The sequence below is a fragment of the Callithrix jacchus genome, chromosome 20 (assembly GCF_049354715.1).
Source record: "Callithrix jacchus isolate 240 chromosome 20, calJac240_pri, whole genome shotgun sequence".
NCBI lineage: Eukaryota > Metazoa > Chordata > Mammalia > Primates > Cebidae > Callithrix > Callithrix jacchus.
The window spans coordinates 45,453,514-45,474,435 of record NC_133521.1 but is presented as its reverse complement, the minus strand read 5'-3'; the positions used below and the strand labels follow the sequence as shown (position 1 = coordinate 45,474,435).

Here is a 20,922-nt window from a genome sequence, read left to right as displayed (position 1 = left end):
GGATACCATCTTTCCGTGCACATCCACTGTCCTCCAGGACCTTAGGCGCTTGGCAGAGAGAGGCCCTGGACAGCCTCCCACCCAGAGGGTTCCAGCAGGACAGTCCTGGCCACACTGTCCTAAGAATGGAAGCCACACGGGTGGCTGGAGAGGGGGCTGGCTGAGTCTCCCCTGCTGGAGCCTCTCGTCCAGGCTGGAGTGTAATGGCTGGATCTCACTGCATCCTCTGTCTCCCGGGCTCAGGTTATCCTCCCACCTCAGCCTCCCAAATAGCTGAGACTATGGGCATGCACCACCATACATGTCGAGTTTTTGTATTTTTTGTAGAAACAGCGTTTGGCCATGTTTCCCAGGCTGGTCTCAGCCTCCCAAAGTACTAGATCTACAGATGTGAGGCACTATTCCTGGCCAGGGGATGATTTTTTTTTTTTTTTAGATGGAGTCTCATTCTGTCACCCAGGCTGGAGTGCAGTGGCTGGCTCTTGGCTCACTGTAACCTCCACCTCCCGGGCTCAAGCAATTCTCCTTTCTCAGCCTCCCAAGTACCTGGGATTACAGGTGTGCGCCACGATGCCCAGCTAATTTTTGTGTTTTTAAGTAGAGATGGGATTTCACCATGTTGGTCAGGCTGGTCTCGAACCCCTGACATCGTGATCCGCCCGCCTCAGCCTCCCAAAGTGCTGGGATTACAGGCGTGAGCCACCGTGCCCGGCTTTTTGTTTTTCTTCAGACGGAGTTTCACTCTTGCTGCCCAGTCTGGAGTGCAATGGCGCGAGTCTGTGCTTGGTCAGAGCAGCTAGTACTGATTTTCGTGGAAGTTTCAGAGGCTGCAGCATGGAGCTGTGAACCCCAGGGAATGCCATCGTGTGACAGGTGCTCCGTCCCCAGTGCTGGAGTCCTAGAAACGACTGACCACAGAGTGGAAGTTACCCAGGCCTGGCCCAGCACAGTGCTCACACCTGCAATCCCAACACTTTGGGAGGCCGAGGCGGGTGGATCACCTCAGGCCAGGAGTTCGAGACTAGCCTGGGCAACATGGTAAAACCCCGTCTCTACTGAAAATACAAAAATTAGCTGGGCGTGGTGGAACCCTGTCTCAAAAAAAAAAAAAAAGTAACCCAGGACTTGGGGCTGCAGGTGTCTGGCCCCCACCTGAAGACCTCACTGTGTGAAGCCTCCATGTATTGTTCTTGGCAGAAGCAGCCACCCTCTGTGTGGTAGCCAGCCACCTCTCCCGTCATGGGGATTGATGTGTGTGGTGGGGACTGTGCTCTGAGACCTCCTTTCCATCAGCCCAGGCTGGGGCTGGGGGGCGTCACAGTGAACGGGGCATGTTTCTGGCCTCCAGCAATCACCTTCACCCCCTCCCAGTGTGAGTGCCAGGTAGGGGCGGTGGGACCTGGATTCTCAAGTGCCTGGCAGGTCCTTATGTGCCTGTTTCCCCACTTTCAGGACAGATGCCCCCGCTCCCCACACACACAGCAGAAGTAAGTGGGCAGGACACAGTGGGGCTCTGCAGATGTGAAGGTCTGCACATTCCAGAATGTTCCGTCAGAGAGCAGATGGGAGGGAGGCCAGAGGGGCTGTGGGCGTCTTGGCCGAGCTGCTGTGGAAAATGCCCTGTCCTGAGCCGGTCCAGCCCTGCCTGCTGACCACCCTGTGACCAGGACCCGGAACATATCACATGCGGGTGGTGGCCCCGGAGCTCATTCTTCTCGGGAGATCAAGGCCTCGGGGAACCCACCAGCATCCCCAGCTCAGGCTGAAAGATCAAAGGCCTGGGCCGGGCGCACCTGGCATCCGGGACAGACAGAGCTGGGGCCAGAGCCGCAGGCATCCTGCACGCCTCGGGGAAGCAAGCGCGCCACAGGAACCGGGTCCACCCATCAGGAAGGGACCCCATGTGGGCTCTGCTGTAGGAAATCCGGTGCCACCTTTGAAGTGCACTTCGTGTGTGGTCATTGCCAAGGTTTTATGGGAACTTCTCTTTGGTTCCCCTTTGAAGCGTCCTCTCCTGCTTGCTCTGCAGTGTTCACTGGGCAACTGAGGCGGTTCTCCTTCTTGGGCCTGCATGGTGACCTGTGGTCAAGGCCACATGGTAGGACACAGCAGCCCTGGGGCCTGCCCCTGCCTGGACAGTTCACCACCTGACCAAGATTCAACTTGTGCTTCCAGCTCTGTACACACCTGGCGGGTGGGCGGGGGTGACCCAGCTCCTCTGTCCCGGAGGTGTCTTTGGTCTCATTTTGAAGTTGTTCCTGAGCACGGTCATCTGTCAGACAGGTGTCTGTGCCACCGCCAGAGCCCTGCGAGCCAGGAACGAAAACCCCATGGGGCGAGTGACCTGAGTGACTTGCGGCCAGGCGATGTATTCCGGGCCCATTTCACAGGGGAGGTGACAGCCACAGAGAGGGCCAGAGCTGTCTGAGCAGCCAGGTGACCTTCCAGAGACAGCCCTTCTGTGGTGTTTATTTCCTGGCCCCCCAAAGACACATCTTCCTGGGGAACCAATAAATGCTGGTGGCCTTATTTGGAAAAAGGGTCTTTGTAGATGTGACTGAGGTCCACGTTTTGCAATGAGGTCCCCCTGGGATAGGGTGGGCCAGTCACGAAGTCCAGTGGCACGTGTCCTCAGAGAGCAAAGGAGAAGGCACTGCCCACGGGAGTACAGGGCTCGTCCTCGGACCCAGCAGGCTGCACGCTTACCGCAGTCCAGGATGGACCTGTGTTCCCCAGGCCTTTCCTGCTAGCCCAGGGGGAGAGGGTCTGTTCCAAGCTCCTCACGCCTGGAGAAGCAGGGGCCTGGTGCCTCTGGGCCTTCCTTGGTGCCGCAGCCGGGATGCAAACCCAGGTCCCCTGCCTTCGTGTACCACCTTGACACCCATGTCATGAGGTCTCACAGAACGTTCTTGAAGTCTGCTGGGGCTGCTTGACCCCTCCCTCCTACCCTCCTGTAGACGAGCGTCTGAAAGGCCCTCCTGGGCAGTGGTCAGAGCTGCCTGTCCTCTCTCAGGTGGGCGCAGGGCCTCCGGTGGGGCCACCTTCCTCCCGTTATAGTTGGAACTCCGCAGCCTCCGTGTGGCTCAGCAGGTGCATCCCATTTACTGGCCGCAGAGAAGACCGTTCACCCAGCAGGTTTGCTACGGTAATGTTCAGGCTGACCGCGCAGCGCTCTCTAACCCAGCATTCCTTTCTCTCTGGCCTCTGCCAGGTGATGTGTCCAATCTAGATCCCAAGTTCTCATTTGAAGGCACCAAACTGGATGTGGGGAACATCGTGCTGGCTCTGTACAGCGGCCTCTTTGCCTACGGAGGATGGTAGGTTCTGGAATGTCTAGGTCCCTTGGTCTGGGGATACAAGGGACCTTGGTCCCTGATGGGTCCAGGAATCCCAAACCTCCCAGTCATCTAGGAGTGGTTAAAGGGAGTGGACGGTACAGAGTGGCAGGTGACCCCCCAGAGTCACCCGCATTCCTAGGAAGTGTGGGGAGGCTGCCTGCTGCAGCCCCGCCCTGGCTCCAGTTCTGCATCTCGGCCACGGCAAAGGCAGCACGTGGAGGCCGCTGAGCCCTGCAGCTGCTCCCCTTCAGGTCCGCAGCCCGGCTCCTGCGCTCAGGCGGGCCTCACCAGAACCTGAGAATCACCCCTGTGGGCGAGTGGGCAGGGAGCATGCAGGAGGCCTGGGAAGCGTGGCAGGGACCCCCAAAGCAGACAGGAGGCTGAGCTCCCGCTCCAGGTCCGCTTTCCAGCCCAGCGAGCAGCCTGCTGGGGCAGGGGTCTCATCAGCCAGCCCGGGGTGCTCTCCCCTCCGAGATTTCTTTTCTGTATTGAGGATCAGACAATGAAATACTGTTCTCTAAATTTTAGGAATTACTTGAATTTTGTCACGGAGGAAATGATCAACCCCTACAGGTACGTGGGCGGAGTTGTGTTTTTTTTAAATTAATAGACGATGTGTTTAGACAGGAATACGTGTGTCATCGTTGCCAGACCTGATGTGAGAGGTGAAGTGTCTGGTCCAATGTTCCTTCCCGGATACAATCTTCTTTCCTGTCCCTGTCGGTTTTGAGAACGTGATCCCAGAAGAAGAGGGTCCCAGATCCACACAGAGCTCCCAGGAGTGAGTTTAGGAGTGGGTCTGCAGTTAGGACAGACGTCGCTGATCATGCTTCGGTCCCATGAATCCAGGCAGGGTCTTTGAGTCCCCTCGGCAGTTGGGGTCGTCGTACTGAAGCAGGGGCTCAGTTTAGCCTGGCTCTTTTTTTAAGATGGAGTCCTGCTCTGTCATCCAGGCTGCAGTGCAGTGGCACAGCCTCGACTCACTGCAACCTCTGCCTCCTGCATTTATGCAGTTCTTCTGCCTCAGCCTCCTGAGTAGCAGGGACTACAGGCGCACACAGACCACTCCTGGCTAATTTTTGTATTTTTAGTAGAGACGGTGTTTCACCATATTGGCCAGGCTGCTCTCGAACTTCTGACCTCGTGATCCACCCGCCTCAGCCTCCCAAAGTGTTGGGATTACAGGCGTGAGCCACCGCGCCCAGCCTCAGCCGGTTCTTAAGGCCAACTATTGGACTGGTGCCCGCCGCGTTGCCAGAGATGTCATATTCAGCTGGGTCAAGGGTTGGGGGCAAAGTGTCCAGGTGCGACAGAGTATGTTTTGAGAATGACATCTTGGCGCCCAAGAGCACAACGGCTCTGAGTCATCTTTTTTCATTATTTGAATGTGAGACGGGGCAGCCACACTCCACTAGAAGCCTGTTGGTCAGCTCCGGCCTGCTCTCAGGAGAGCTATGATTGGGGCCTGGGGGGCCAGCAGGATATGGGGGTGGTGGCAAGGTTTCCCCAGAGAAGAGGTGACAGCTGAGGCCCCCATTCAGGGCAGGACGGTCCAGAGGAGCTGCTCAGGCTCTGGGTTCTGCTCCCTGGCCTGGCAGCTTGTGAGCAGGCGTTAGGAGTGAGCCCCGGCCACCTGACGTAGCTCTCCCGAGCCCTTGTGGTCACCCAGAAGAATCCCCATTTCTCAGGTGGGAAAGCTGAGGCCTGCAGCCAAGGCACCAGCCAGGCCTCTGCAGGTCCCCCCTCCAGGCCCAGCCTCCTGCCCAGCCTGTGCTATCTCAGTGCTTCCTGCCTTCCTCGAGAAGCCAGGCACAGAGGCCAGAGCTGCTGGTGGTGGGGTGCCCGCCTGGCTCCTGGCCATGGGGTTTGGCCTTCAGCCCAGGCTGCCCTGAGTGATGTGTCGCCCATGTTCCTTCCAGAAACCTGCCCCTGGCCATCATCATCTCCCTCCCCATCGTGACGCTGGTATACGTGCTGACCAACCTGGCCTACTTCACCACCCTGTCCACGGAGCAGATGCTGTCGTCGGAGGCCGTGGCTGTGGTGAGCTGCGACCCGCCAGCTTCCACCAGGGCCCTGAGGGGCCTCCAGACCAGAGGGGTGCCCCGCATCTCCAAGCCTCCCCTACCTGGAGGGCCGGAGCGGTGGTTATGGGTCTCCTCTCACGATGACCGCAGAGGGAATGTCTGGGGATCGTCCTCAGATTGCAGGGGAGAGGGGGTTTAAAGTCTGATTCCAGGCCACACCCAGAACCAGCTATAAGCCAGAATGCCTAGGGGACTCAGGGCAGCGGTCATTTTAAATCTGAGTATTGAAAAGTTGGTGTCTGCTGCAGACTGGGGTTTGCTGGAAGGTGTGGCTGCTGCTGGCTCGGCGGGACGGAGGCCAGGCCTGGGCACGGCTGTTGGGCAGCTTCTGAGGCTCCTCCCACTGCCCTCCCAGCCAAGGGAACAGGGAGTGGGAGCTCTGACTCCCAGCCCACCGCCCACCACCCACCGAGCACCATGCTGGGCCTGTGAAGGACCCCAGATGGGGAGGGCAGAATCCCCACATGGAGGCCACAGCTTGCTCCGAGGAGTCCCAGGGGAGTGGGGAGATCTGGGCCCACAAGGGCTCCCATACAAGCAGGCCGTGCAGACAGAAGTCCCCCCAGAGGCCAGAATCCAGCCTGAGAGGTTCTCCTCTGCAGAGGGCTCTTGGCGAGGGCGGGAAGGGCCAAGGGCCCGCCCGGCGGGGCCCAGCTCACTCTGTGTCTGCCTAGGACTTCGGAAACTATCACCTGGGCGTCATGTCCTGGATCATCCCCGTCTTCGTGGGCCTGTCTTGCTTCGGCTCAGTCAATGGGTCCCTGTTCACGTCCTCCAGGTGAGTGCAGCCCGACCCCCTACAGGTGAGGGAGGCCCAGGCCTCAGGGCCAGGTTCAGCATTCTCTGTGTCTGTGAAAGGTTTGCCTCTGAAACCGGGGATGCCTTGTTAAAGCTCAAACAGGCCGGGCGCTGTGGCTCAGGCCCGTAATCTCAGCACTTTGGGAGGCCCCAGTGGGCAGATCGCTTGAGCTCAGGTGTTTGAGACCAGCCTGAGCAACATGGCAAAACCTCATCTCTACAAAAATATACAAAAATTAGTTGGGGTGGTGGCACATGCCCGTAGTCCCAGCTACCTGGGGGGCTGAGGTGGGGGGATTGCTTGAGCCTGGAAAGTCGAGGCTGCAGCGAGCCCAGTTGGTGCCTCTGCCCTCCACCCTGGGTGACAGAGTGAGGTCCTATCTCAAAAAAACAAAGGAAGCGTGAACTTTGCCCCTCGCCTCCCACCCCTGCCCAGAGGCCAGCTGTGGTGTCCTAGGTGCCCTGTTGCCACCTGTTGACCCCCTGGGACTGGAGTTTCTGTCCTTGCTAGCCGAGTTGTTTGGGGACACAGAGAGGCCCACAGCCAGAAGCCAGAGGGTTCTGTTCCCCACTCTCGCGAGAGGCCCAGACAAGCCAGGCACAGGCCCCGTCCACTCCCAGCATGCCACGTCCTCGTCTGTCCTGGGTAGTGAGGTGATGGCTGACTGCCTCTCCACTCTGTCCACAGGCTCTTCTTTGTGGGGTCCCGGGAAGGCCACCTGCCCTCAATCCTCTCCATGATCCACCCACAGCTCCTCACCCCCATGCCATCCCTTGTGTTCACGGTAAGACTGCCACACAGCCCCGCGCCTGCATCCCTGGGGGTTGTCCAGGGCTCCCCAGAGGAGGCTGCCACAGCTTGCAACTTTGTCTGGGGTGTGGACCGGGTGGCAGCTCACATGTGGCCTGGAGACACAGCGGAATGTTTCCTCCTGCCGAGCTCCGCCGACTGCCAGAGAGTGCTGGAGGGGCTTTAGATTTTTATCCCAAAATAGCATATGGTGGCTGCCACCAGCAGTTCAGACCGTCAGAAATGTGAGAGACAAAGCTCCAGCACAGCTAGGCTGCTGCCTGCCTGCCGCCTGCTCACTCCACCTCTGCCTCCGCAGGCACTGCCTGCCAGTGTCGCTTTCTCTAGCGGGCGCGTCACGCCCTGTCCTTCCACTCCTGCGGCTCCCTGTGCCGGCCCCTGGGATTGCCCCAGTTCCCTGTTGCTGTGTCACAAATCGCTCAAAAGCGTCGTGGTCTGAAAGGAAAAGCGCTTATTGTCTCACAGTTCCCATGAGTCAAGAATTCAGGGCGCTGGTTCCTGGGGCTGTAGTCTCATCTGAGGGTGTGACCAGGGCTGGAGAGGCCACTGACACAGCTGCTTCCCCCAGAGCCAGTGAGAGCAGCAGAGGCAGAGGAAGCTGCAGTGCCTCCTGTGGGCTGGCCTCAGGTCCTGGCCCTTGCTTCTCCGGTGTTGGAAACGAGTTGGGAAGTGCAGTGTGCCTGGGGAGCTGGAGGGAGAGCAGCCCACAGTTCTGGGCTCCCTGGAGCATCTGTGAGGACTGTTTTGACAGCTGCACTGGGGGCTGTGGAAACTGTCCTCTTGATGGATGCTGGGTTAGGTCGCATTGTGGCCTCACACAGCTGCAGTCCAGGGGCCCAGCTGCAAATGCATACTGTGCTCCTCACCTGTCCTTGAAACCCAGATGTGGTCTCCTTTTCTTCCACTCCCTCCGGCGTCCTCCCCTCCCGCGTCCCCCTCCCTCCTCTTTTCCCTCCCTTCTTCCGTCCCTCCTCCCTCTTCCCCTCCCTCTTCCCCCTCTCTCCTCTCCTCCCTCTCTCCTTCCCTCCTTCAAGACCTCGTGCTCAGATGAGGTTTCTCTTAAAACAAAAGACCTGCAAGTGTGCTCAGCTGGGCACAGCCAGACTAGGCAGTCCCCAGTGGCCTCCGTCACCTCCCGCCCGGGCTCAGCGGCCGCCTCTCTTGCAGTGCGTGATGACGCTGCTCTACGCCTTCTCCAAGGACATCTTCTCCGTCATCAACTTCTTCAGCTTCTTCAACTGGCTCTGCGTGGCCCTGGCCATCATCGGCATGATCTGGCTGCGCTACAGAAAGCCTGAGCTGGAGCGGCCCATCAAGGTGAGTCTGGGCTCCCGCTCACCCAGCTGCCCTCACAGAGGCAGGGTCCGAGGGTTTGAGGACCCGAGGTCGGGAGCCGGCATCCCAGCTCAGCCTCTGGACCTGCACCTGCCTGTGTGCACCTGCGCCAGGCCACGTCCCCATCAAGCTAAACCAGGGCTTACTTTGCAGGGGGTCCCGGTGGGAGGGGCATGAGGCTGTCTGCTTGTGCTTCTGTAGCAGACACGGGGGTCACCTAATTCCGGTGTTGACCGTTGACAAGGAGCTGGGGTTCCTCAAAGGACAGCAGATGGACAGAGCTCCCTTGAGTGAAGGGAAGCAGATAAGGACATTGCGTAAACCCGCAGGGCCTGGCGCAGCATTCACAGGGTGGTCGGTTGTGCTGGGGGGTGCAGTGCACAGTGTGGGGTGCCTGGCCCTAGGAACTCCTGGGCCCAGCTGGGCTCTCCCCGTCCCCAGCAGCTCCTTGCAGAGGGGCAGCTGTTGTCACCGAGCTGCTTTCTCCAAAAGGGGGCCGTCCCTCGGAGGCCATGCTCCCCCCGCCCAGGACCCAGCAAGCCCTGCCACCCTGGCCCTGACACAGGATGAGAGCACAGAGCCCCTGGTGGCTGCTGGCCAGCAGCTCGTCACTCAGCTGTCATATGTCTGTCACGGGAGCCCCGCTCCCCTGCTGGGGCCACCTCGCCCCCTGTGTTCCTGGGGCCCAGTGGGAGTCCTGTGAACGCTGTTTAACAAGGGCTTTAAAATATGGCCAGAACAAGAACCCAGATGCAGCTCTGAAGGAAGACTGTGTAGGGCAAGGAGGGAGCCGCCCATCCTGGGCACCAGCTTGTGCCTGCCATGCCAACCTGGCCACAGGGCCTCGGAGCAGGAGCCAGTAGAAGGCCCAGCCTGGCCCAGGAGAGGTGGCACAAGGCAGTCACTGGCCATGGCAGTGGCTCAGCTTCCATGGAGACCTGGGCACGGGATAGGCTCTGCCCACTGTGAGCCTGGGCACAGGGTGGACATCTGTTCCCTGGGGACAGGGCAGCCATGCAGCCTGCACTGATGGGACCCGTGGTCAGCTCTGCGTCTCCCAGGGTGGCCTGTTTGAGTATGCATTCGGGACAGCTGAGTCCCACAGCCATGCCCAGCAGCAGGTCACGGGCTGGGCCTGCAGGTTCCTTGAAGCCCTGCCTGGGTTCTCTGCCGGGTGGAGTTCATCTGCTCAAGGTGACGGCTTAGGCTGCAGCCTCAGGGATGGGCTTTTGCTCAGCCCTGTCCACAGCAGGGTCTCCAAGAGGGCAGTCTCCTGGAAGCGTCAGGTCCCTACACCTCCTGAAAGCTCAGGGTTCCCAGGCCTGGGGCATGGGAGTGGAACCGTGACCTTCCCTGCCCATGGGATGCCTCCGGAGACAGAGCCGGTCCCTTCCGTCCTGCAGCAGCAGCCAACTGAGCCTTGGGCAACCGGCCTAGCACTGTGTGCAGAGTCCAGGGAGGGGCAGGTAGCACTGTGTGTGAGGCAGACGGGGTGCAGGTCACATTCTGGTGACCTGGAAGTCAGCAGCGAGTGGGTGTGGAAGGCCCAGAAAGGCTGAAGAACCTTGGGGCTGGGAGAGGGAGGCTGGCCGGGAGGGGCTCCAACACAGCCGCAGAGCTCAGCCAGGTTCCGTCCTCTTCCGCAGGTGAACCTGGCCCTGCCCGTGTTCTTCATCCTGGCCTGCCTCTTCCTGATCGCCGTCTCCTTCTGGAAGACCCCTGTGGAGTGTGGCATCGGCTTCACCATCATCCTCAGCGGGCTGCCCGTCTACTTCTTAGGGGTCTGGTGGAAAAACAAGCCCAAGTGGCTTCTCCAGGGCATCTGTGAGTGTCTCGCTGGCCCATAGCCCGTGGTACCCTCTGCCTGGGGCAGCGAAGGGGCTTGAGAGACATCGGCCATCTCCACCCACATGGTCCAAGCATGCTGGGTGGCAGGAGGGTTCGGGTCACTGCACTGCCCGCCCGTGACTCACGGCCCACGTGTTTCAGGGATAAGACACTTAGCGCAGCAGCAGCTGATCTCTTAGGACGAGGGATTCCAGAAATTAGGCTACTGCAGCCAAGTAACAAAATCCTGCGGGCTGCCACAGCAGATTTACCCAGCAAGGCAGGGGGAGGCCGGGCGTGGTGGCTCACATCTGTAGTCCCAGCGCTTTGGGAGGCTGAGGCAGGCGGATCACTTGAGGTCAGGAGTTGGAGACCAAGCTGACCAACATGGTAAAACCCCATCTCTACTAAAAATAAATAAATTAGCTGGGCATGGGGTCACCTGAAATCCAATCTACTCAGGAGGCTGAGGCAGGAGAATTGCTTGAACCTGGGAGCTCGAGGTTGCAGTGAGCCAAGCTCCCACCATTGCACTTCAGCCTGGGTGACAGAGCAAGACTCCATCTCAAAAAAGGGCGGGGGGGGGGCAGTAGAACAAACCCCTCTAGGGTACTCTCTGCAGCAGCAGCCCTGGGGGTGCTTTGCCAGCTTAGGACCCCTCCTTAGAGCCTGCAAATGTGGCCATGTTCCTAGAAAAAGGCCAGGGTGCCTGCGGGCCCTAACGCTCATCACCATGTCACTAGGTGGCTTTTAAAAGTCATTCAGGACACCAAGAGCTTAAAACAAAACCCCGTCTCTATCCTGACACTCTAGAAAGTCCCGGGTGTGACGGGTCTGCCTACGGACCCCTTAGCAGACTTGGCTCCTCCAGCTTTTCCTGCAGGGCAGCCTGGCGGTCTGGGTGTTAGGTCCAGGTTGCGTCCCTGGCACGGCCCGGCAGGAAGGCCCGTCGTCTCCCCATTGTGCTTTGCCAAGACCCCAGGGCCTGGGTTGTGTGCTCCGCAGGCCGTGCTCCCCCTCCCTCCCCAGGGTTCTGGAGCAGGTGCCACACTTGTGCATCTCAGCAGCAGGCAGTGCCTCGCACACCCCATATCCACGTGCTCAAGTCAGCAGGCTTCCTTAAAATCCTGGCTCTGGCTTCTCTGCTATTTCAGGAGAGATGGTGGCCCTGGGTTTGGTGACAGGGCTGGGGGAGCCCCAACTCACGCCCCCATGTCCCAGGGTGCCACCCAGCCCCCTGGCTAACACGGCAGTCTTCTCTCCTGACAGTCTCCACAACCGTCGTGTGTCAGAAGCTCATGCAGGTGGTGCCCCAGGAGACGTAGCCCGGAGGCCGAGAGACTGCGGAGGAGCATGCGCAGAGCCCCGAGCCCACTGCAGCTCCCCGCCATCCACAGCTCAGCTGCACACCCAGTGTCCCTCGCTGTCCCTCCCAGGCCAGGCAGCCAAGGCTGCTGTGGAAACTGGTACGAATCTACGAGTCTCGTCCCTCAAGTGAGGTCCACCCTGGGACCCAGGCGGGGCCTGTGCTCCTGCCAGGAGCGGCTTCCGGTCTCCTTGGGCCCTTTTCCCTTCCCTCCTCTGTTTAAGTCTGTCTTTTTTAACTTAAATTCTGGGTCAAGTTGACACCACAAGATGATGTTTCAAGGGGCTCGGAGGGCAGGAGCCTTCCTTTTTCCCGTTTCTCCCGTTTTTCTCCCGCACACTATGTGCCAGGGACCAGATCACTGTCCCTGGGCAAACAGCTACTGAGACTTGGAGCCTCATCGTGACCGCAGACCTGCACTGATAGCCAGGTAGCCGGCCCCACACACACATGCTTGGCTTCTTTATTTTTTTATGGTTAAAAATGCGGTGACATTCATGAAAACCACCCCGTGGGCTTATGTCTCTGCCTTAAAGACCCAAAATAGGAGCCTCCCACCAGTCCCAGAAGAGACACGGCCACTGCAGTGAGGGTTTGCAGAGCAGAAACTCAGCCATAGTGGCACCAGGGTGGAGGTGCCTGGAGTGGGGCAGGTGGGGGGCTGGGCAAGGTGAACGATCCAAGGTGGGTGATTCCAGGGTCCTCCCAGGAGGCGCTTCAGGCCTGTGGGACTCCTGAGACACCACCCTGAGACAGTGAGCAGCCCTGGGGAGTGGGTATGCTGGCATCCCCGCCAGCTCCCCAGGCCTGGCCTTAGGGCAGTGCGGCCTCCGTGTCCAGTTTTGGAGGCCGAGCTCTGGTTCACGCAGACGGAGCCTCGCATTTTAGTCTTCTGGAAACAGAGACGAGGCAGGCACACCATGGCCAGGCACGCCAGTGCACGCCCACCCTGGGCCCCACGCAGCAGCGTCCCCAGCCCGAGGTCGCTGCTGCCCTCAGGATCCAAAGTTCCACCCAGCACCCCACAGCAGCCCCTTACGTCTGGGGCTGGGTTCCCGCTCCCGGCTGAGGCACCTCCTCGCCCTGCCTGTCACCCTCACTGCCTGTCCTGGTCCTGGAGATAGTGTCAAGCACGGCTCACCTCTGCGACCTGCAGGGTCCAGAGGCCCCTGGACGTGCACTTGGTCCTCACCCCCCGTGGAAAGGCGGAACTAGCAGCCCGTGTTTTCCTCGTTCCTGTTTCTTCCCTGCGGGGGGGCAGCTGAGGCCTGGCCAACTCGGCCCACTTTCCTGAGCTGTCTCTGCCTCTGTGGAAGCAGCCAGGGGCCCACAGAACAAGGAGACCACCCTGCCAGGCCCCTCCTGAGCTCTGGGGGGTTCTGCCTCCTCAGCTTCTCCCCAGTGCTCAGCTGTGGCTGGACGAGCAGCCCTGTGGCACAGCCCCGAGTCCCGCAAGCCAGAAGGCCCTGGAGCAGGCTGGACACAGCTTTACTGACCAGCTTGCTCAAGCCACCAGCTCTGCCACTCTCTGCCTAGGCACCAACCCCCTCACCATCCAGTGGGCCCACAGAAACCTGATGAACAGTTTGGGGTCCCGGGCCAGATGTCCATCTCTCCTGCTTGAGGAATGAAGACCTTTATTCCACAGCCCAGGGGCCCGTCCAGCCCTGGCACCCCTGCCCCGTTGCTTCCAGCTTTACGTGGACTGGCTGCCAGTGTCTGCTCATAGGAACTGCATCTTTTCTGGGGCCCAAGGGATCAGCCCACAGCCTGGAGGCCAAGGACCAGCAGGCAGATGAACTGACTCTTGGATGAGACAACACCCAGTCCCTCCGGACCTGTTCTCTTGGCCACAGATACCAACAGCTGGTGCCCAGCCTGCCTGGGGGGCGGTTGTGTGCACCCAGGAGGCAGTGAACATCGTAGGCAGTCACAGCCCTCGAGACAGGGGAGCTGCTCCCTGGACGCATCCACCACTGGGAGCTTTCCATGGGGGCCGACAGGGCCTGTGTGGGTGTCTGCCGTTTTCTGCCCCCCGCAGGGGCCTTGGGATGCCATTCTGTTGCAGCCTCCTGCTCTGGGAGGTGGACATGCCTTAAGGAAGCAGGAGCTAGTTGTCCGTCCATGAGACACGCTTGCCTGTTGGCTGCTCAGCTGTGGGCAACATGGGGGCTGCCCGTGTCTGGCGGAAAGTAGCGGCAGCCGCTGCGGTCCCTCTTCAGGCTGCACAGTCTCCCCCGGGCATCTGGGTTGTGAGGGGGAGGAACTCCACAGAAGGTCATGGGGGGGTGTCCGCTCTGTGATCCTTGGTGCTGTGTCCCCCAACCCAGCCCAGGGACCCCAATTCAGAAGGCAGGGGCTGTGCCCGCTCCCCCTCCTGCTGTGCTGGAATTCCACAGGGGGCCAGGGCCACCATAGGGGCTGTCTCAGACGACTTCACTTTCCCTTCCCCCTCTCTCCATACTCCACTGACAGATGCCACAGTGGTTCCCACTCGTGGGTCTCAGGTGTTTGAAAGCCACCCCGCCAAGACAAGCAAGCGTTTTTCAGTCGTTTTGCTTTTTTGTGTTGTGCTAACATCTTATTCATTTAAGATGCTGTCGGCACCGTGTTTATTTATTTCCAGTGGTCTCGCTCAGCCTTGCTGCTCTGCGTGGTGCAGGTGCCACGCCTGCTCCCTGTCTGTGTCCCAGCCACGCAGGGCCATCCACTGTGACGCCGGCCGAGCAGGCCGGACACCTTCTGCCGAGTAATGTGTGTGGCTGGGATGTCTTATTTTGTGTTAATGGCTAACCTGTTACATTGGGCTGGGCTGGGCAAGGCATTCTGGCTTTTTTGTGGGGTTTTGTTTTTAAAGAAACACTCAGAATCATCCTACGACTGACATTCTTCTGTGTTCTTTTCTTCAGCGCCGGGTTCTGGGTGTGGGGACGTTCCTGAGCCCCCCCTTGGCCACCCCATTCCTTCCACTGTCACACATTCATTCATTGATTCAACCAACAGCCCGCTGAGGCCACCGGGTGGGGGTGAGCCATGGGCAGGCAGCACAGGCCCCACATGTGAGCACGAACCCCTCCAGGGTGATCTGCCTTGGGAGTGGGGGGGCTGGGACATTCAGGTGGAGACCACAGGGTGGACGGGAAGGTTTCAGTCCCAGGGAGCTGCAGGGGCAAAGTTGAGGAGGGCTTGGGGGTCACCCGCTGGGAGGACGCAGGGCTCCAGCTCCTAGGAGGTCAGGAAGGAAGCCTTTCCAGCCTGGGGTCACAGCAAGAAAAGAGGAAGCCCTGATTCTGGGTTCCCAGGATACCCCCAAGCCTCAGAGGGCAACCGTGGGGCCCCGTCCTGGAACCTGTGGAGGCACCTGTTACCAGGACCTATGCCTTCTCATCCTACCTGAAGAGGGGGTGGGGGACAGGGATTTGGGTCACAGGCCCTGAGTGGTCCCATAGGCTGAGTCTGATCCTGGAGACACCGAGTCCCACCTGGTGCTGAGGGACGGGAGGGCTCCAGGTGCTGGGAATATAAACTCAGTGGGGTGAGCCGTCAGCTCCACGAGGTGTTAGCAAAGAGGTCTGGGACTGGGGATCGGGCCCTTCCTTCAGGGAGACCTTTCCCAGCGGCGGGCCAGAGGGTTCTGGGGTGCAGCTGGGAGCCTGTGCAGCAGCTGGGGTCACCTGGAGCCCTGGCCCCGGACCTGTGCAAGCCTTCTACCGTGACCACCCAGGCAGCAAGGGCCCGCCCACCTCCCGGGGCTCTGGGAGGTTTCAGGTGCATTCTAATAATGCCTCCCCTGCTGGGAGTTGAAGCCCAAGCCTCTCAGTGCTATTCAAAGGCAAATGTGGGAGAACTGGCCGTCCCAAGGGGCTGGAATTGGAAAGCAGTTTTGGAGCTGGGGACCTTGGATGGCCCTGGCAGGTGCGCACCCCTTTGGGGACATGACCATTGGGATGGACTTGTCGAGGCACAGGAAGGAGAAGAGAACTCAAACTCTGGCTGCCCCAGCCCCTGACACCGGCCACTCGAGGTCACTGGGTGGAGCAGCCCTCACTCACCTGCAACTGGGAACTCCCTGGGACCTGCTGAGTGATAACTGAGGGTGGGGCTGGGAGCCACGGGCAAGCCAGCCCCGCAGGTGCCACCAGTGTGGTGAGCAGCCACGGCCTCCTCGGCCCTTCCCCCTTCCTGACGACACTCCAGTGGCCCCCGGCCCTGACCCAAGCAGCTCCTTTGTGATGTGTGGTGCCACCGTAGCACTCAGAGAGCCCTGGGCTTCTGGAAACAGCAAAGGTTAAGAAACCCCGACCCCTGTGTTCCAGAAACAGCTTGTGCAGAGAAAACCCTTCCCATGTGACTTGGGTGAGATTCAGAGGTGCCCCCACCCCGGGTCTACCTAGGGCAAGGCCCAGCCCAGGCCCTGAGTCCCCTTGGCTTCTCCAGTGATCCCCAGGGGTGCAGTAGAACAAAACGCTTGTTGACCAAACTCGGCTCAGCTGCTCTCCTCCCAGGTCTAGGACAGGGACCCTCAGCCTGGGCCAACCTGTGACTCCCCACTCCCTGAGACCGGGCTGGCCCATGGAACCTTCTCTATCTACTGCCCCTCAGGCCCCCACCCCTACTCCCCCCACATATTCTAGCCTTGTACACACCCCCCATTAAAAAAAAAAAACCCGGGCCAGGCACGGTGGCTCACACCTGTAATCCCAGCACTTTCAGAGGCAGAGGCTGGTGGATTACCTATGATGAGTTTGAGACTAGCCTGGCCAACATGGCAAAACCTCATCTCCACTAAAAATACAAAATTAGTGGGCTGTGGTGGCACATGCCTGTAATCACAGCTACTCAGGAGGCTGAGGCAGGAGAATCGCTTGAACTCAGGAGGTAGGTGGAGGTTGCAGTGAGCTGAGATCACGCCACTGCACTCCAGCCTGGGCGACAGAGCAAGACTCTGTCTCAAAAAAAAACATCCCTTTGGCTAACCCTGGAGCTCCTTGTAGACCCTGAGGTGGGAGCAGGGGTCCCCCATTGCAAAAGCCCTCAGTGCTGCTATAACCTTTTCTAGTCAACTGCTTTAAAAGCCTGATTTGGGCCGGGCGTGGTGGCTCATGCCTGTAATCCTAGCACTTTGGGAGGCCGAGGTGGGTGGATCACCTGAGGTCAGCAGTTCAAGACCAGCCTGGCCATGATGGTGAAACCCCATCTTTAAAAAAAAAAAAAGCCTGATTTGGGGTCAGGTGGAATGGCTCACACCTGTAATCCCAGCTACTAGGGAGGCTAAGGCAAAATAATTCCTTGAACCCAGGAGGCCGAGATTGCGATGAGCCAATCTCACCACTGCACTCCAGCCTGGGCCACAGAGTGAGACTCCGTCTCAAAAACCAACACACGGAAAAACAAATCCGATTTGTTCTTCATCCCTCAGTGCCCTGCTGAATAAGAGCTCCTCCCGCCCTGAAGAGAAACGCAGACGCCCCACTCAACCTGGCCTGCTCTCCCTCCAGGCTGCCCTGCATGGTCAGACACCTGCCCTGACGGCGCCTTCTGCCAGCCTGGTGTGGGTAGTCACCCATGGGTACCCCCCTGGGAGGGTCCCTGAAGACAGGTCCTCATCTGCCCTGTCCCCTGCCAGGTCTCCCAGTTCTAGGATCTGGTCGAACAAAAGTCTGGTCAATATCTGTGGAAGAAATGAAAAGAAGCCAGCACCCCATCTCAGCTCGGGGGCCGTGAGTGAGTGGCGGCTCTGGGGCACTGGTCTGTGGGACGATGGGAGGGGCTCCCTTCTGGGCTCCAGCAGTTACAGGTGCCCAGAGACTGAGCGGCAGGGCTCTGTCCAGCCCTGTAGATGGAGGTGGACACAGGCAGGGGAATGTCAAAATCGAAACCCAACCTAGACTTTTTTTTTTTTTTTTTGAGACAGAGTTTTGCTCTGTCACCCAGGCTGGAGTGCAGAGGTGCAGTCTCAGCTCATGGCAGCCTCTACCTTCCCGGCTCAAGTGATCCTCCTGCCTCAGCCTCTCAAGTAGCTGAAACTACAGGTGTGCACCACCACACTAATTTTTCAAACTTTTCATAGAGATGGAGTCTCGCTATGTTGCCCAGGCTGGTCTCAAACTCCCGGGTTCAAGTGATCTGCCTGCCTGGGGTTCCCTAAGTGCTGGGACTACAAGGCGTGAGCCACAGCAGCCGGGCAACCCAGATTCTTTTTTTTTTTTTTCAAGACGGAGTTTCGCTCTTGTTGCCCAGGCTAGAGTGCAATGGCACGATCTCAGCTCAACGCAACCTCCACCTCCCAGGTCCAAGTGATTCTCCTGCCTCAGCCTCCAGAGTAGCTGGGATTATTATAGGCATGTGCCACCACACCCAGATGATTTTGTATTTTTAGTAGAGATGGGGTTTCTCCATGTTAGTCAGGCTGGTCTTGAACTCCCAACCTCAGGTGATCCGCCCACCTCTGCCTCCACCTAAAGTGCTGGGATTGCAGGTGTGAGCCACCGTGCCCACCTTTTTTTTTTTTTTTTTTTTTTTAATTGAGCTGGAGATTTATCACCGGGCTGGAGTGCAATGGTGCGATCCCAGCCCACTGCAACCTCTACCTCCCAGGCTCAAGTGATTCTCCTGCCTCAGCCTCCAGAGTATCTGGGATTACACGTGCATGTCACTGTGTCCGGCTACTTTTTTAATTTTTTTTTTTTAGTAGAGATAGGGTTTCACCATGTTGGCCAGGCTGGTCTCGAACTCCTGATCTTAAGTGATCCAACTGCCTTGGCCTCCCAGAGTGTGGGGATTACAGATGTGAGCCACCGCGCCCAGCCAAAAGTTTTCTTTTATGGGGGGTATGAACAAGCTTGCAAAGAATTCAGCCTTGTTCTTTGTTCCTGTGTGGGGAGTGGTGTGGAGGCCTGAGGAACAGCAAATCAGCTTCCCCGGGGGAGTCACCGGCTGGCCCAGGCTGAGGGAGTCCAGGTTCAGGGCCTGTGGGAGGGAAAGGAGCTGAACTCGAGTCTGGTCAACAGGGATTTTGTTCTGATGGATCTGTGGGACAAAACAGCTCAGGGAATCATGGATGAGGCCAAGAAAGCGGCTGTGGACAGCCTGGCCTCGTCCCGCGTGGACCCAGCAAGCCCTGCCCTGCAAACTCTGCCCTCCTTCCAAGGGGCACTTTCATGCCTTGAGCACTGTGGGAGATGGTGACCATAAACTAATGGTTTGTGCAGCTCCCTCTCCCACAGAGGATGGTGGGGAAGAACATTTGCTGGGGGCAGGAGTCCCAGATGCATTCGAATGAGGCCTCTTCTCAGGTGCTCTCCTCCCAAGGAGAGCAAGGCTCCCTAATGGAAACAGTGACCCATCCTCTCACTGACCCTAAATTGCAGAAAGCCTGGGTCTCCCCATAGCCAGCCCTCCCCTGGTACCTTGCCCTCCTGCAGAGCTCCTTGCTAGCACCCTGTCTCCCTGTGAGGTCCTGCTGGACTGAACTCCCAGGTGCAGCTCCTAGGACCCTCTGGGACCTGAGCATCTGGAGGACCTGGGCACCCGGAGGACCCAGGCACCTTGAGGAGCCACACACCTGGAGGACCTGGGCATCTAGAGGACCCACACACATGGAGAATGTGGGCACCTGGAGGACCTGAGCACCTGGAGGACCTGAGCACCTGGAGGACCTGGGCACCTGGAGGACCCACACACATGGAGGACCTGGGCACCTGGAGGACCTGGGCATCTGGAGGACCTGGGCACCTGGAGGACCTGGGCCCCTGGAGGACCCACACACATGGAGGACCTGGGGACCTGGAGGACCCGGGTACCTGGAGAACCTGGGCATCTGGAAGACCAACACATATGAAGGACCTGGGCACCTAGAGAACCTGGGCACCTGGAGAACCTGGGCACCTGGAGGACCCACACACATGGAGGACCCACACACATGGAGGACCTGGGCACCTGGAGGACCTGGGTACCTGGAGGACCTGGGCACCTGGGGGACCTGGGCATCTGGAGGACCTGGGCACCTGGAGGACCTGGGCACCTGGTCCCCCATCTGCATGACTGGCCCCTCCTTCCAGCCCATCCTCCTTCTGGGCCTGGCCTCAGTCCCTCACAGCACAACCGGCGTGCAAGACACCTGGCCTCATCACCAGGAGAAATGCAAATCCTCACCCTCAAAGGTGCCTGTTGTGCTTGTCCAACGTTCTCCCTGAGCCAGAAACGCCTACATTCCTGTCTCTTGTGCATATGCAGCCACACCAAGCAGGCCCTGCACTGACCTGCTCACTGCCGGGTCCCACAAGCCCCAGCCCTTTTCCTAACAGCCAGAGGGTAAAGACATTCTGCAGGTGGAGGAAAGTCAGCACTGGCGCCCTGGGTGGACAGATCCTTCATAAAACTAGTCTCAACCAGCTTCACTCCGGATTAAATCCTCTCTGGGTCAAAGAGGGTGAGGAAAGCCTCCAGAATCTGCCTCTCCCTCTCTGACAGCTGCAAAGGTTAGCTGGAGAATGGGTGTGTGGCCCTAGCCTCCCCCCAGCCAGGGCAGGGTTCTTACCCATAAAATGAGACCCCAAAGTCAAGGCCATGGTGTCTGGCATGACCCACCTCTTTGGTAACTGCCCCTCCAAACTCTCTGAGTGTCTTCTGGGCTGCCCGAGCCCACCCCCTCCTCGGCAAAAGCCTCCAGCTAATCCGGCTGCCGTTCCCATGAACGGCCCAGAGAATCCCCTTAATCCCCACCCCCCCACCCCCCCACCCCCCCACCCCCCCGACAACTCCTGACAGTTGGGAGAGAGGCGTGGGCAGGTCCCGGTGAGGACACGATGGGCTTGGACCCAGACTCGCCCTGATAGGTTTTGCACTCGGGGGCTCTCCGTCTCCAGGAGGGTTTTGCCATATTCTCCAACTCACTGTGCCAATTTCACTCTTTAATGACCGAGTTTCAAACCCTGGCAGGGAGGACAGTTTATCTTGAGGCGGCCAGGAGCCTGGATCCTCCGCTGGCCTCCTCCCCATCCTTTCCCCTGCATCTGCTGCCCTCTCGGGACGGGGCCGGGTCTCAGAATGCACCAGGCAGGACCGAGGCCCCACTCCGGCATCTACCATTGACGTCGCTCCTGTTTTATGTCTGAGCTTGGCTCCATCCCTTGAGTTGAGCTGAGAATTCCACAGAGAATAAATTGTCAAATAAAAAACAAATCCGGATTTAGTAAGGAGAGCTTGATTCCTACAGGATTATTGCAGAACTTGGGAGGGGGGTTCTCACGGCAGGGGTGCATTCCTTCCACCTACGGGGTCTGCGAGGTCTCCAGAGTCAGGCAAGGGGCTTTGCTTTTATGGAGAGACCTAATAGGGCTGGAAAGAATTGGTGGGGGA

The 20,922-nt window shown here is 59.1% G+C and overlaps 1 protein-coding gene across 1 annotated transcript in view; it reads left to right on the top strand.

Moving 5' to 3' along the window:
* The window catches only part of SLC7A5 (solute carrier family 7 member 5), a 39,607-nt gene extending 25,168 nt beyond the window's left edge, over positions 1-14,439 (top strand). The window contains exons 3-10 of the mRNA XM_008986348.5: positions 3,212-3,317; positions 3,867-3,911; positions 5,258-5,381; positions 6,100-6,203; positions 6,912-7,008; positions 8,202-8,351; positions 10,016-10,193; positions 11,466-14,439. Of these exons, the coding sequence (XP_008984596.4) occupies positions 3,212-3,317; positions 3,867-3,911; positions 5,258-5,381; positions 6,100-6,203; positions 6,912-7,008; positions 8,202-8,351; positions 10,016-10,193; positions 11,466-11,521 (860 nt within the window). The 3' untranslated portion in view covers positions 11,522-14,439. The remainder of the gene's footprint in view (positions 1-3,211; positions 3,318-3,866; positions 3,912-5,257; positions 5,382-6,099; positions 6,204-6,911; positions 7,009-8,201; positions 8,352-10,015; positions 10,194-11,465) is intronic.
* Positions 14,440-20,922: the final 6,483 nt, after the last annotated feature.